Source organism: Aythya fuligula, chromosome 4 (genome assembly GCF_009819795.1).
Source record: "Aythya fuligula isolate bAytFul2 chromosome 4, bAytFul2.pri, whole genome shotgun sequence".
NCBI classification, from domain to species: Eukaryota; Metazoa; Chordata; class Aves; order Anseriformes; family Anatidae; genus Aythya; species Aythya fuligula.
The window spans coordinates 66,103,195-66,115,732 of record NC_045562.1 but is presented as its reverse complement, the minus strand read 5'-3'; the positions used below and the strand labels follow the sequence as shown (position 1 = coordinate 66,115,732).

The 12,538-nt window shown below is 36.4% G+C and overlaps 1 protein-coding gene across 4 annotated transcripts in view; it reads left to right on the top strand.

Moving 5' to 3' along the window:
* ACOX3 (acyl-CoA oxidase 3, pristanoyl) overlaps positions 1–10,346 on the top strand; it is a 34,909-nt gene extending 24,563 nt beyond the window's left edge. For 3 of the 4 annotated variants that reach the window (XM_032186595.1, XM_032186594.1, XM_032186596.1), the window contains exons 14-18: positions 854–969; positions 3,682–3,856; positions 4,410–4,477; positions 5,138–5,224; positions 9,071–10,346. In XM_032186595.1, coding sequence (XP_032042486.1) covers positions 854–969; positions 3,682–3,856; positions 4,410–4,477; positions 5,138–5,224; positions 9,071–9,190 — 566 coding nt within the window. In that variant the 3' untranslated portion in view covers positions 9,191–10,346. Of the gene's footprint in view, positions 1–853; positions 970–3,681; positions 3,857–4,409; positions 5,225–9,070 lie in introns of those variants that run through there. The other variant, XM_032186597.1, reaches the window with a different exon arrangement.
* The last annotated feature ends 2,192 nt before the right edge of the window (positions 10,347–12,538 follow it).

Here is a 12,538-nt window from a genome sequence, read left to right as displayed (position 1 = left end):
AAAGATTAACTCAGAATGACTGCATGCTTTCTTCTTTGTTGTATGTCTCCAGCTTGTGAAATCCAACAGAGCACAAACTGATACCTTAAAATATTTTCTCTTGTGTTTCCTACTGGACCAGATTACAGTTTAAAAAATATATGAATCTGTTGATTGTTGCATTCTGCTAGAAGCTGGGATTTTAAAACAGGTGCATAGGTTTAGGCAGCATGTGAACCCTCATAATTACCTAGATAATATCCTACATAAAATCTTCAGCTAACACACAAAGCTATCGAGATTATTAAAAGGACTTTATGCTGATGTACTTGTCCCCTTACTAGTTCCAGGCTGCTGTAAAAAATGTAGCACAAGCATACGAAATAGTTCATTCACATGCAATTACATTTGGCCACCTTTGCAGTGTTAGAAATCATGTGTTTTGCAAGTATGTAACATCATACCTGCAAATGGAGTGGGCCCACAGATTGTGTGTGTTCTTCTGTTCTTTTATTTTCAGAAGAGAATGAGTATCTTATAGACCTAGGTCTTAATATGGAAGAGAATATAACAAGGTAAAAAAAATAATCAAATCAGAAAATGCATCTAAATTGAGCTGTGGACATATCTTGTCTTTTAGCTTAGGCACAGTTGGAACTAGTACATGGTCAGGTACAGTAGGTCTTCGCTGTATCATTTTAATCTATTTTACCCAACATTTATTTACTGCAGCTACGATAATGGGCAAAGTGTCATGTTAATGGATTGATTAACATCTTCACTTTTCATCTTAGGTAAAAAAAAAAAAAAAAAAAAAAAAAAATAATGCACTGAGACTGCAGTAGAATCTGCATGTGACTTCTCTTTTCCACAGTTCCTTTAGCAGCATATAAGTGGCTGGTTTGCTACCTGCTCCGAGAAAGTGACCTAAAGCTGAAGAAGGAGAAGCAGTCAGGGCAGAGTGATTTTGAGGCAAAAAACAACTGTCAGGTAATGCTTATTCAGCTTTCCTATTTTGTTTACTTATTTTCATCCAAGTTTGCCAGATCCTTTTAGTTTTATCTTCTTGCGTCAGGAAGTACAATTTCCTTAAGCAAAAAGCAGCAAGTTATATAACTTATAATATGTAATTCCTGTCCATATGAATCGTATTGAACATGATAGAAGGAGGACAGTTATGATCAGCAGAAGTCTTCCAAGATATATTTCCTTTCAGAAAAGTTGCAGGCATGTGCTGGATGGTGTGTATAAGTTTATCACAACTTCTGAAAACCAAATCTGCTACTACTAAATCTACTGCGGCATCTGATTATTACATCTCCATCTGCTCTTGTGGCCAAATACATACTGTAGGAAAGAATCTTGCTCTGGCAGATAGGTAGACTAGATGACCTAATAGGTCTTTTCCATCTCCAGTTTCTGTAGTGCAAAGCACTCATGAAAGATACCAGACTGAAAGCATTGGAACCTGAAAAGGAAACGTTGACAATCTACAAATAGCAGATCCACTCTCTCACCAGAAAGTTCTAACAGCTAGTAATGGCTTAACTCCAAATTTTGGTTTATATCCCCAAGCTCCCCAAATTCTTCTGGTACCTTCATGAGAAACTGGCTTGTATCCAAGAAAATAAGACTTGTCATTTGTCACCGAGGAAAGAGATCTGTTCCCTGAAGATGGGCAATGTGGTTTACCTTATCTGCAAAGCTCGTTAAAAAGCAGCAGGAAGGAAAATTCAACTCTTCACCTAGAAAGATCCAGTCTGGCTTCAACAAGGGATAATCTATGTAAAACCACTGGTAGAGGAGAGGAAACCTTTCCTGCTTTTACCCTAGAAGCAGTCTATTAGAGGTGTCCTTCAGGGTGAAATTCAGAATGAGAATTGCCCTACAGCTGAATGCAAGATAAGTTTCAGAAATTTAAATCTGATTGCTTGTCAGTTGGCCAGCTCCTGGGAGGCTTGTGCCAGGGCCAGAGAGGATGGTTTGCACAGCGGTATGAAGATTACTCACCTCACTTCTCTTCAGTGTGCTAAAATTTAAAGAAATTTAGGCACACAGCTGCTTTTGAGATAGGCTTTGATATACCTCAGGTCATTAGGTTTTCTTTTCTCCCTACAATTCATCTTCAGAACAGAGGGATTTCTTATTTTAAATGACATGCCTCAAAACCATCTGAAAATGATTTACAGGGTGCGCTTTAATGCATATTTGATTTAAAACTTTCTGGGCATGAAGAAACACTTCTCTGTCAGCCCACTGACTGACTAATATATAGTATTTTTTCTTGCTATGGGAAATCTGGAAGAGATTCCTAACTTAGGTCCCGAGGCACAAAGGAGAAAGTACTTTATATTACTTGTCTATGATGTTTCACACTGGTTGGAAGTTTACCAACTTCAGGAAGCAAGAAGGTCCATTTCTTTTCAGCCAGGAGCTTGATAGAAACAATACAGAATTGCAAGGAAAGGTAAAGAAGGAAATAGAATTTGTAGGAGAGAAGAATAGGGAATTAATTGTTAGTGTTGCATTTGGGATATTGAAACCTATTTCATTCTGACTAGAGAACTGACATTTCAATATTCTGATATTAAAAAGTCTGTCTATTAAGGGGGAAGTCATCCCTAAACCTGCAGGTAATAGCAATTTTGCAATTTATACTTGTATCCGAGCTTGGTCATAAGTATGCCACTATACAGTTATCAATAGAGATACAGTGATCTTTGGAATATGCCCGTTTTTAATGCTACAATTGATTTAAAAGCAAAGATGATAAAATTATTTTTTAAAAAAGGAAAACAATCAATTCTAAATGAAACAAATTGAACAAATGGGCTAAAAGCAAACATCAGTTTACAAATCAGCCACTATATTCTATTTTCTATATATTCCTGTTCTGTTCAACTAAAATGTTTTCAGTCAGCAGTCTGAGGACAGGACATACATGCACCATCATACAACAAAGGTGAAGTACAAAAAAGTGGACAAGCCTTTCTGTATGAGTACAATCACTTAAAGTTTCATATTCCATAATAACAGTGATTAGTAAGTGGTCACTTTTGCCTTTCTGATCTCATAGTTGGCAGGGATTCGTTGGGTAGTTCTTTCAAAGCATGTTGCACTGAATAGACTCATGCTAACATGATCAGATTTTATTATTTGAATGGACTGTAGTAAGTTTTCAGTAGGTTACTGAACACCTTTGACATTTTTATCCTTGTTATAAAATTCTGCATAATATTAAATAAATATAAACCATCCTTTATAATTTTAGAGTTAAATGGGTTTATTAGTGACCCTGAAGTTAGCAGTCCTAATTTTGCTTGGTCTTCTCTCTAATGTAAATACTTGCTCCCATACGGTCTGGGTGCAACATGCACTGCCAAGTCAGTTTATATTTTAGGCATACAATCTTTGCTCCCTTTAGATCGGCATGAGACTACTCAAACTGGAACACGGTGGAAAATTAGGGTATTATTTCTAAAGGGGATTTTCATGCAGTCTTTTATATAAAACCTTTGCAAATAAATTGTAGAGTTTTTTCTTCTAGAGTTTTGTCTTAGACTTTCTTTTATCTCAAGCTGCAACAGCAGATCTAAACCAACAATTCTCCACTGACACCACCACAGCAATGCCATTTTGCAGCAGCTGAGGATTGTTTCCTTGTATTTCATTACTCAATATCCTTCTCTTCTCTTTCCTAAGGTGTACTACTGTCGGTCACTAGCCATTGCTTTTATTGAACAAACAGTCTTACAAAGATACCATGACTACACTCATGATCCCAACATACCATCTACTCTGCAGACAGTGCTTAAGAATCTCAGTGCTCTGTATGGACTCTGGTCTTTAAGTAAACATCTGGCTGTGCTCTACCAAGGTGAGATCAGCTCCCTGACTACATATTATGCATGTCACTTTATAAAAGCCCTAACCTAAAGATTAGGGATTTTTTTCCTAAGTTGTATTTTAGCAGGGGGAGGGACCCCATGATTACAGCATTTTCTTACTGCCTGTGTAACGTAGAACGTTCATTCTGGACAAAAATTTCAGGAGCAGGGATATGAAGCTACAAATTAACCCAAAAGACTCTCTCAGCTCTGAGGTGATGGAGGATTCACAAGTTTTGATGTGGCCCAGTGCTTGGGGGAGATGGCAGGATAGGAAGCCAAATGTTGTAGTAGATGCTCGTTCATGCAAAAGTCTCCCAGTGTCTTAGCCTAATGGTTTTGCAGCCAGCTCATTAATAAATGACAGTCAATCCAATTATATAGGAGCATTTGGTCTCTTGAATACTGAACCGATAAACTCCTTACTAAAAGGATTTTTAGAATTTTTAAAAGGATTTTTAACTCCTTACTAAAAGGATTGTATCAGTGTAATCTTAACTGCTGTAAGTTTCTTTGATCATTTTGTTGTGAATGTATTTGCAGGTGGCTATGTTTCAGGTGAACAAGCTGGTAGGTTTATTCAGAATGCTATTCTGGAGCTTTGCTACAGGGTAAGCAAATCAATATTATTTGTTGTGTTTAAAAAATATATAGATACTAAAAAAGAGATGTCATATATTCCATACTTGAAGGGATAAATTAGGAGGATATGGCCTCAGTAGTTTCCAAATAACTTGATGTTAAGAGAAGATTAGTAATTCATTGAGCCAGAATCTGGTCCTAGCTTATTTACCAGAAAATGAGAAATGGTCTAACTCACAAAATAATGAACTCTTCTTACCTGTAGTCTTGCAGTCTTCGTTGGAAAGCCATCAAAATACTGTAATCTACTGCTCCTTATTTCATTATTGTGTTAGCTCATGAATTGTTTTTCTCAGCACAAAAGCTTTTCAGAGTGGTTCATATTTTTCCGAGGTAAGTAAAATTTAAAAGAAGAATCTAGAAGTTATGTCTTTAAAGTTCTAAATTCTATGTTTTTAAGTGTATAAACAGTATGATCTTGGTTGAAATATGTTTTAGAAAACAGTCTCTTTCTGGCAATTTCACTGGGAGGAAAAACAGGAAAATAAATTGAGTCTCCTTGTGTATTTCTCTTAAGTTTACAGCTATCTGGTATTTTATGGAAATAATCTTTATGCTGTTCTGTAGTTCACAGATAGCCGTAGAGGACTTCAGAAGTTGCCAAATGTATGTCTTTTGTTTTTAAACAGTTGAAAGATGATGCAGTTGCCCTTGTTGATGTCTTTGCTCCTCCTGACTTCATTCTCAACTCTCCCATTGGTAAAGCTAGTGGTGAGGTAAGAAAACCTATTTCAGCACTGTTAAGTCTAATCATTAAGAATGATGTGTCCTGTAAATAGCCATAACATATTCAAACCACTTCACAGCTAGGCAAGAAAAGATGACCCTTTGTCAACAGAAACTATATTAGTTAAATCGAAGTCAGCAAAGCATTACGTTTTGAATTTATTTGTTGGAGATACACTTTAGTAAAAAAGTTGTACAGTATTGTTTGAATTTGCTCTTTCGGGGACCTGTGCTGCTGAAAAAAAAAAAAAAAAGTTATACCTTGTGCTGCATTTATTGGTATTCACTTAACTCCCAGTTTTGTGTAATGTACCTTTAAATGGTGTAAAAATTAGTTCCTTCTCTTAATTTTTCATAAAATATTAATTTTAATAGGAGAAATGAGAATTTTAAATTCAAATATGTAAGTATTTTTCAAGACAAAAATAAATTGGTATGTTTTCAACAGCAGTGTGTCAAACATCCAGCAACAAGTCACATATTCCAAGGTACAATTACAGCCAGCATGTTTCAACACCAAAATCAGCTCTGTTTGGAATTTCTTGCATATATGGGAGGGTCGAGGAAGTTGATATTCAAGTTTGCCATCATTCTCCTAGTAAATCAGGGGAGTTTGGCACACACCACAACCAAATTAATTAATCTACCCAGTATGTTTGTAACCCTTGGCAGTTATGTAGTCATTAATTCTCACCAAGTACTTTTACGCTTTCATCTAGCAATCTTGGAATAATTAAAAATCCCGCTTAATTAAAGCTCCTAGAAACCTTTCAATGTAAGTGTATGTTTACATAATTCATAGCCTAGGAAACACAAGCCCCAAAGGTTAAGGGTTGCTAGAATTGTAGAATATACACAGCAATTGTCACAAGTTGACAGATAAGTTGTTATGAAACTGTGGTTTTGTTTACTTTATTTGTGATAGATTCCTAGAAGCCAGCATCTCCTCCTTACTCTCATCTTTCTACTCTGCTGTGAGCATGTAGGAACAACCTGTCATGAAGTGCTTCCCAAATGTCTTACCAAGCAGTATGTTAGCAGTTTTCCCTTGCTAACCAGTACAAGGTACAGCATTACCCAACGGGTCTCAGTGATCTCAATACAGATGTGAAAGTCAGTGTTTTGTGAGCACCTCTCCTTGCTTTAATGAATATATTATTTATATATATGTTATATATATAAAATATAGCAGATGTAGGTGGATATATAATTTATATCCTTTCAGAGGTGTCACCAGACCTACAAGCAGGATTCAGGATGTGGGTGCACCATGGATTTGGCTTTACTAGGTCATGGTTCCTCTCAGCTTTTTTTTTTTTTTTTTGCTTTTTTTTTTTTTTTTTCTTGGCATGTTTAAAGAGCTGTGTTTCATTCCAAAGCCTCAGTAAAACAAAAATTCTTGCTTACTGGCCAGCCCTACTCAGCAGGGCCAAGCTGTGGGATAACTATTATGTGGAGATTGGTGTCACAGTACAGCAGTTTGGTTTAGTGTGGAGAGACCCTGCAGAGAATCAGTAGAGCCTAGGGAGAGTGCCAGGAAGTTTGACAGGATTGCTGAGTCAAGTGTACTCAATGGTTTTCAATATTCTTTGTCTGTGTCTTTATGTCTCGAGTTGTCCGTAGTTCCCATGGTGATCAAGCAATACAGAAGGCAGCCCAAATGTTTCTGAAGAGACTGACCTCACAGAATGATTACTTTGGTAACACAGTCTCTATAAATAAAGGAGGAAGGGCTTGCTCTACATATCAAGCCACCTGAACAAGAGGACTGTAATCATGATAGGAAGCTTTGTTTTCCTTCCTGTAGATTTTGAGGCTTAAATTAATGAAAGAGGGAGGGAAGCTCCCAATGTAATCCTAAAGGAAGGAACATCATCTGTAAGACTGTAAAAATATCTGTATTGGCCAAAAGCCCATTGGTACCCAATGTCCTGTCTCTAGCAGAAGCTGACAGTGGATGCTATAGCCAAGAATACATGGCTAGTACACAGTGATCTGTTCCTAGAGTACTACTCCCTGTCAGTCATCTGGAGATTGCTTATCACTAGCTGATAAAACTGTCATGTGGTGGATTTGGCTATCCCTACCTGGGGTTATTTTGTGCACTCTAACAAGAAGTTTGGCTTGATTACTCACACAAATACAGAAGCCATGTAGACTTATTAAGGATGAATATTGGGAATTTGAAACTAATTTATTTCCATGTACATCACTGAAATCAATGCAGTTTACCCCATTCTTACAGAATTTCCTTTGTTTAGAAAATCTATCACAAAAGAACGATGTCAGTTTATTCCAGCAACTGTGTATCTTTAGCTCAAGAGCATTTTAGGACTTTGGAAACCGTTAGACAACCCACCACATCAGTTGCAGTACAGACATTGGACAATGTGAGACAAGCAGATTAGGACTGTAAACGCTACTGACTTCCTAGTATACTAAATACTTGCTAATTTTTTTCTAAAATAATTGAGTTATATTGAGAAAGTAATTTTAAGCAGTGATATCTAACCCATGTTCTGCAGAATTCAGGGAGGTTTTCTGAACTGCCTCAAAGTCTGTGGTTTTTAACTTGTGCATGTATTTTCAACTCTAGTTTGAAAAAGTCTGCCAATCCCTCACTCAGAGAAAATACTTCAAGCTCCCTGTCTCCTGACTGTCTATATTTAATTCTTTGTTCAGTGCCATCTTTGCAACTTAACAAAACCAATGCAATCATTTTAGTACAAATTACAGTATGATACAGAATAGATTATCCAAACATAACAGGAAAATGAATTTAATTCAGGATTACCTATGGTGCACTGAAGTGGAGTGGCTTTCACCACAAGCCACAGTTCATAAGCAGAAGCTTCCAAATCTATTATGGGCAGCTTTAAGCAATGAATAAGATTTCAGGTTTTATTTAAAAGAAACTTTGACAATCTCAGTTTAAGTATGTAAAATTATGTCTGTGTTTATTTCAAGGTTAATTAAAAATTGTTAAACAATGTTAAGCCAAGCTTGGAATGGGTGAGATAGTTAACATAAGTCCACATAATCAATGTGAAAATACATTTAATACTCAGAGGATTTATGTCAGTATTTATTTAAATCACCATAAATATATAGGGCCAATCCTTCTTTTGATGTGGATGAAAGGCTTTTCACTTTATATGAGACTGCTGTTATACTAAGTTAATATGGTATTGTGCTGCATTCAGCCCTACTGCTGAAGATACAGACCTCACCTTTCTATAACGTTATTTAAAGCTTTAAGCTTAAGTTAATTATGAGCTGCCAAATGTTTCTGAAATTACACTTCTACAGAATGTACCTCTCATGTACCTTTTTTAACTGTTCCACATTAAATTGCAAATTGATGAAGAGTGACGAATTAACAGTCTGCATATAAGAGAGAACTTTCTTAGACTGAACAGTGCACATCTGGGAGAGAAGTTGCAGTACTGTTGAGAAATGGGTTGAAATAAAGGTGAAAACAGACATGCATGGGTGCTTTCCAACAGTCTTCAGGTTTGGACAGAGCAAAGATTAGCTTAATTTAACTTGCTTCCAAATTTCTGCCTTTGATAATACAACTACTGTAAAATATAAAACAAAAAAATCATAAAGATTACTATTTCCCTGTTCTTATGCCAAAGATGGTGTAAATGATTTGGGTGGATATCTGATGTTAGCAGTACTTAGAAATTTTGAGCTTAGTCTTTTTATTTATTCTCATCTGTACATAATTATTCACATTAATTACCTAAAAATTCAGTCACGGTATTGTTTAAACCAGTAAGTTTGATACTCTTCCTGGATTTATTTTATGTATATTTTTCTCTTTTTTTCAGTTATATAAAAATATGTGGTCGGAGATCCTTCAAGGCAACAAAGCTCTGAACAGACCTTCATGGTGGGCAGAATTTTGTATTAATAAACCTGTTACAGGCAGGCTGAGGTCAAGATTGTAAACCAAACAACTTGTAAAAGGCCGGATAGGCCTGAGATGGATACCATATTTCAAACGTCAAGAGGAAATGAGACCATATGTCAAACACTGAAAAGCAAGAAATTTCATATAGAAGTGCCAAGTTTTAAAATAACTTTGAAATCAGGTCCAACTTGGTCTCAAGGACTCTTAACATAATAATGACAGGAGTGGGAGCAACACATCTGCACACTATTCATATTTACTCGGTTAAATACAAAGAATGAAGGTTCGTAATGATCATTGCTTTGCAAAGTTTCTGTAAACGAAGTGTTCCAATTGCTCTCTTGACCACTGGCATATTGCAGAAGTTAAATAATCAAAAAACATTTCCTCCAGGGCATATGAAAAAGCTCAACAAATGTATTTTTTTGAGATTCTAGGATAATATTTGCAAAATAAAAGAGAATCTGAAGAAAAAAAGGAAAAAGACTTCAAGAACATCAACAGTGGTAAACCTAATTCCTGACAGCTATGAAGCTCTTCTGATTCACTTCATGCACGTCTGTGTTAAACTGCTTAATTGCTCTTCCAATGCAAGAAAAGGATTGGATTTGTAGATAATCTGCCTTTGAATCGTGTGTATATCTGTACATACAACAAATCAAACATGATTCATGCATCTTTTTTTTTTAAATGTGTAGTACTACAAATTCAAAAGTCTTGTATATATTTTCTTTGATTATAACATTTTTGCTGCTGCACAACTAGTATCAAGTCTGGGATATATTGACGCACAGAAATTGCACCTATGTTTTAGGTCAGAATATGCTTGAATTATTATAAATAAGGAATTAAAAGTACATACAACAGTGATAGGCATTATTAAATGTATTAGTATTTTTCTCTTTCAACTATATTAACTGTCAAATGTTTTTAACTTGTTTTTCTTCAGAAATAGAAAAGACTAACAGAACTTTGAAAATTCATAATATTTTGTTTCAGATATGTTGTGAAAAACTAATTTTTCCTTTATTGTGTCTATGAACTGAAGTACTGTTATGCCTAAATCTTGTTTCTTTTTTTGTTATGAACAGTCCTTTCAAGCCAAAGAGATTATTTATCAATTCAAAAGTTGAGTATTTGTGGCTAATTATGGATAATTTTTGGCTTGGGCTATTAAATGAATGTGAATTCAATACTTGAGTGTTGAATTCTACTTGAGCAGAATCAGACCCTTGTCTTTGTGGAGATTTACAATTTCCTCGATAGCTGCAATGTCAATATTTGAAAGTAAGTCTTTACAGACTGCTACAATGTGATCAGGTACTTCTGTAGAGGCTTCTACAGTTCCATCCAAATCTCACAGAGTTCGGGAAACATTTCATTACTGGAGAATGCATTGAAAGGGCAGTGTCAAGATCCCTCAGAGGACCTCAAGGTACATTTATTTACCAAACAGATTTTTTTAAGGTTTTAAGAGCAATTCATGGTCAATTATAAGATCACCCGCAACATACTTTATTAAAAACAAAAATATTTTGTGTAGTTCCATTGGAACTATTCTTTCTTCTTCTGTCTCTATTCTTTCTTCTTTTCTAACGAAGTACCACAGTTGAGGATGTTCCAACGCAAGCTCTTTGTCTGTAGAACTGTATGAAACAGTAAAAGTTTAGCCATCTTTGCTGATAAACAAATCAGTATTAAGTATTTATTTTCTTTGAACTGTTTTGGTTCTTTTAAGGATGTCCAATAGATGGCATCATCCCATGGAAAATATTAGATCACTACAGCTAGATTAGATTTTATAGAATTATAGTCACATAATTAACGTTATCTATTTTCTGTATCACTGGGGAATCCAGCAGCTGTCTACTACTTGCATGTGTGCAGACCTGATGGAAGTAGGTAGAGCACGTTGTGCCTGATATCTGGTGTGAATACCAGGATTGCTGGTATCAAAAGGGGCAAGAGGGAGAAGAGATGCTGCTCTGCACAAAATGGAGCAAGCAGCAGCACTGATCTGCCACTCCACATTCACTACTACCAACTGATCACAGCAGCGTTATGTCTGAACTGTCTTACACATGTGGGATTTCACCGTCACCTCTCAGCTGTTTGTGAGTGGTGCAGTCTTTTCCTGCCTCTTTCCACACCTAGGAAGAAGAAACATAGCAGAGCTGTATTTATATCTTGCATATATACTAGAAGTTTATTTGTGAGACCTTTGCAGTCCAGAAGAAAAAGAGTGTTTTGCATTTTTTTTTTCTTCAAAAAAAAATACAGAAAAATCAGCTGTCTTGCATTAGAACCGAACTGAAGACACAGTAAGCCGCAAAGTTATCTACCAAACATGACAGGAAAAACATAATCCTATCACTTCTGTAGAAATATATCCCTAAACAGTTCCAGCTAATCTTATTTATGGCTACTATTAAGTCAACATCCAAAATCCCTGATAAAATCTGAGCTCCTCCGTGCTGATAAGGACTACAAACTGACAGGGAAATGTGATGTTTGTACTGAAAACCTCCTAACTTTGACTAAAACAAGCACTGCAGAGTCTGCCAGCAAGCATATGATTATGGGTAGGCAGAATTGGATACCCAGCGGCTTGCTGCAAGTTTAGAGCTTCATGGGATCTTTGAATACCCATACAGTCATGGGAGGAGTTGGCCACCTACACGTTTTACCACACCTTGGATAACAAAGTGCCAAACTGGAACAAGGAAAAATGAAGCAGATGTACATGGGGACCGTAGGGAGTTTGTGACACTCAACATCTCTGTACCCCATCCGAGGGGGCGATGGTGGCTGCTCACCAAGACTTTGCACACTCAGTGCCAGGTGTTCAGCAGCTGTTGGGCTTTCTGTGCTGCCAACAGAGGCTATCTCCATTTACTCTCACACTCAATGCAGAGCCACAGTGCAGCAGGCTCACTATGTAGCTCCAAGGCATTCTGCACTCAATGATTACCAAACCCTTAATAATTTATGTATGAATATCTGGATAAGCATTCCTTAATCAGTTACTACTATGAAGTTCTGGTCTGTGTATTAAGCCAGAACAACACAACCAAATAAGCAAAATCATTTTCCTCTTAAGTCAGTAACAAGCCAGAGGTTCTAGAGGACTTCTATATCCAGTGTGTCAGGAGGCCAGAAGCTGTATGCAGAGTAGCATGGAGGGAGAAAGATGTAATGAAATTTGGCATCCAGTTCTCTACTAAATCATAGGTCAATAATTCAACACTTACCACAAGATGTCATTGTTATATGCAGTTTGTTCCTCTTCACAGGACATTAAATAAAAGAGACTTCTGGCTGAACAGAAAAGTCATTTCCTTCCCAGTTCAAAAGCCAAATAAGGTTGGATCTGACATTTTAACTT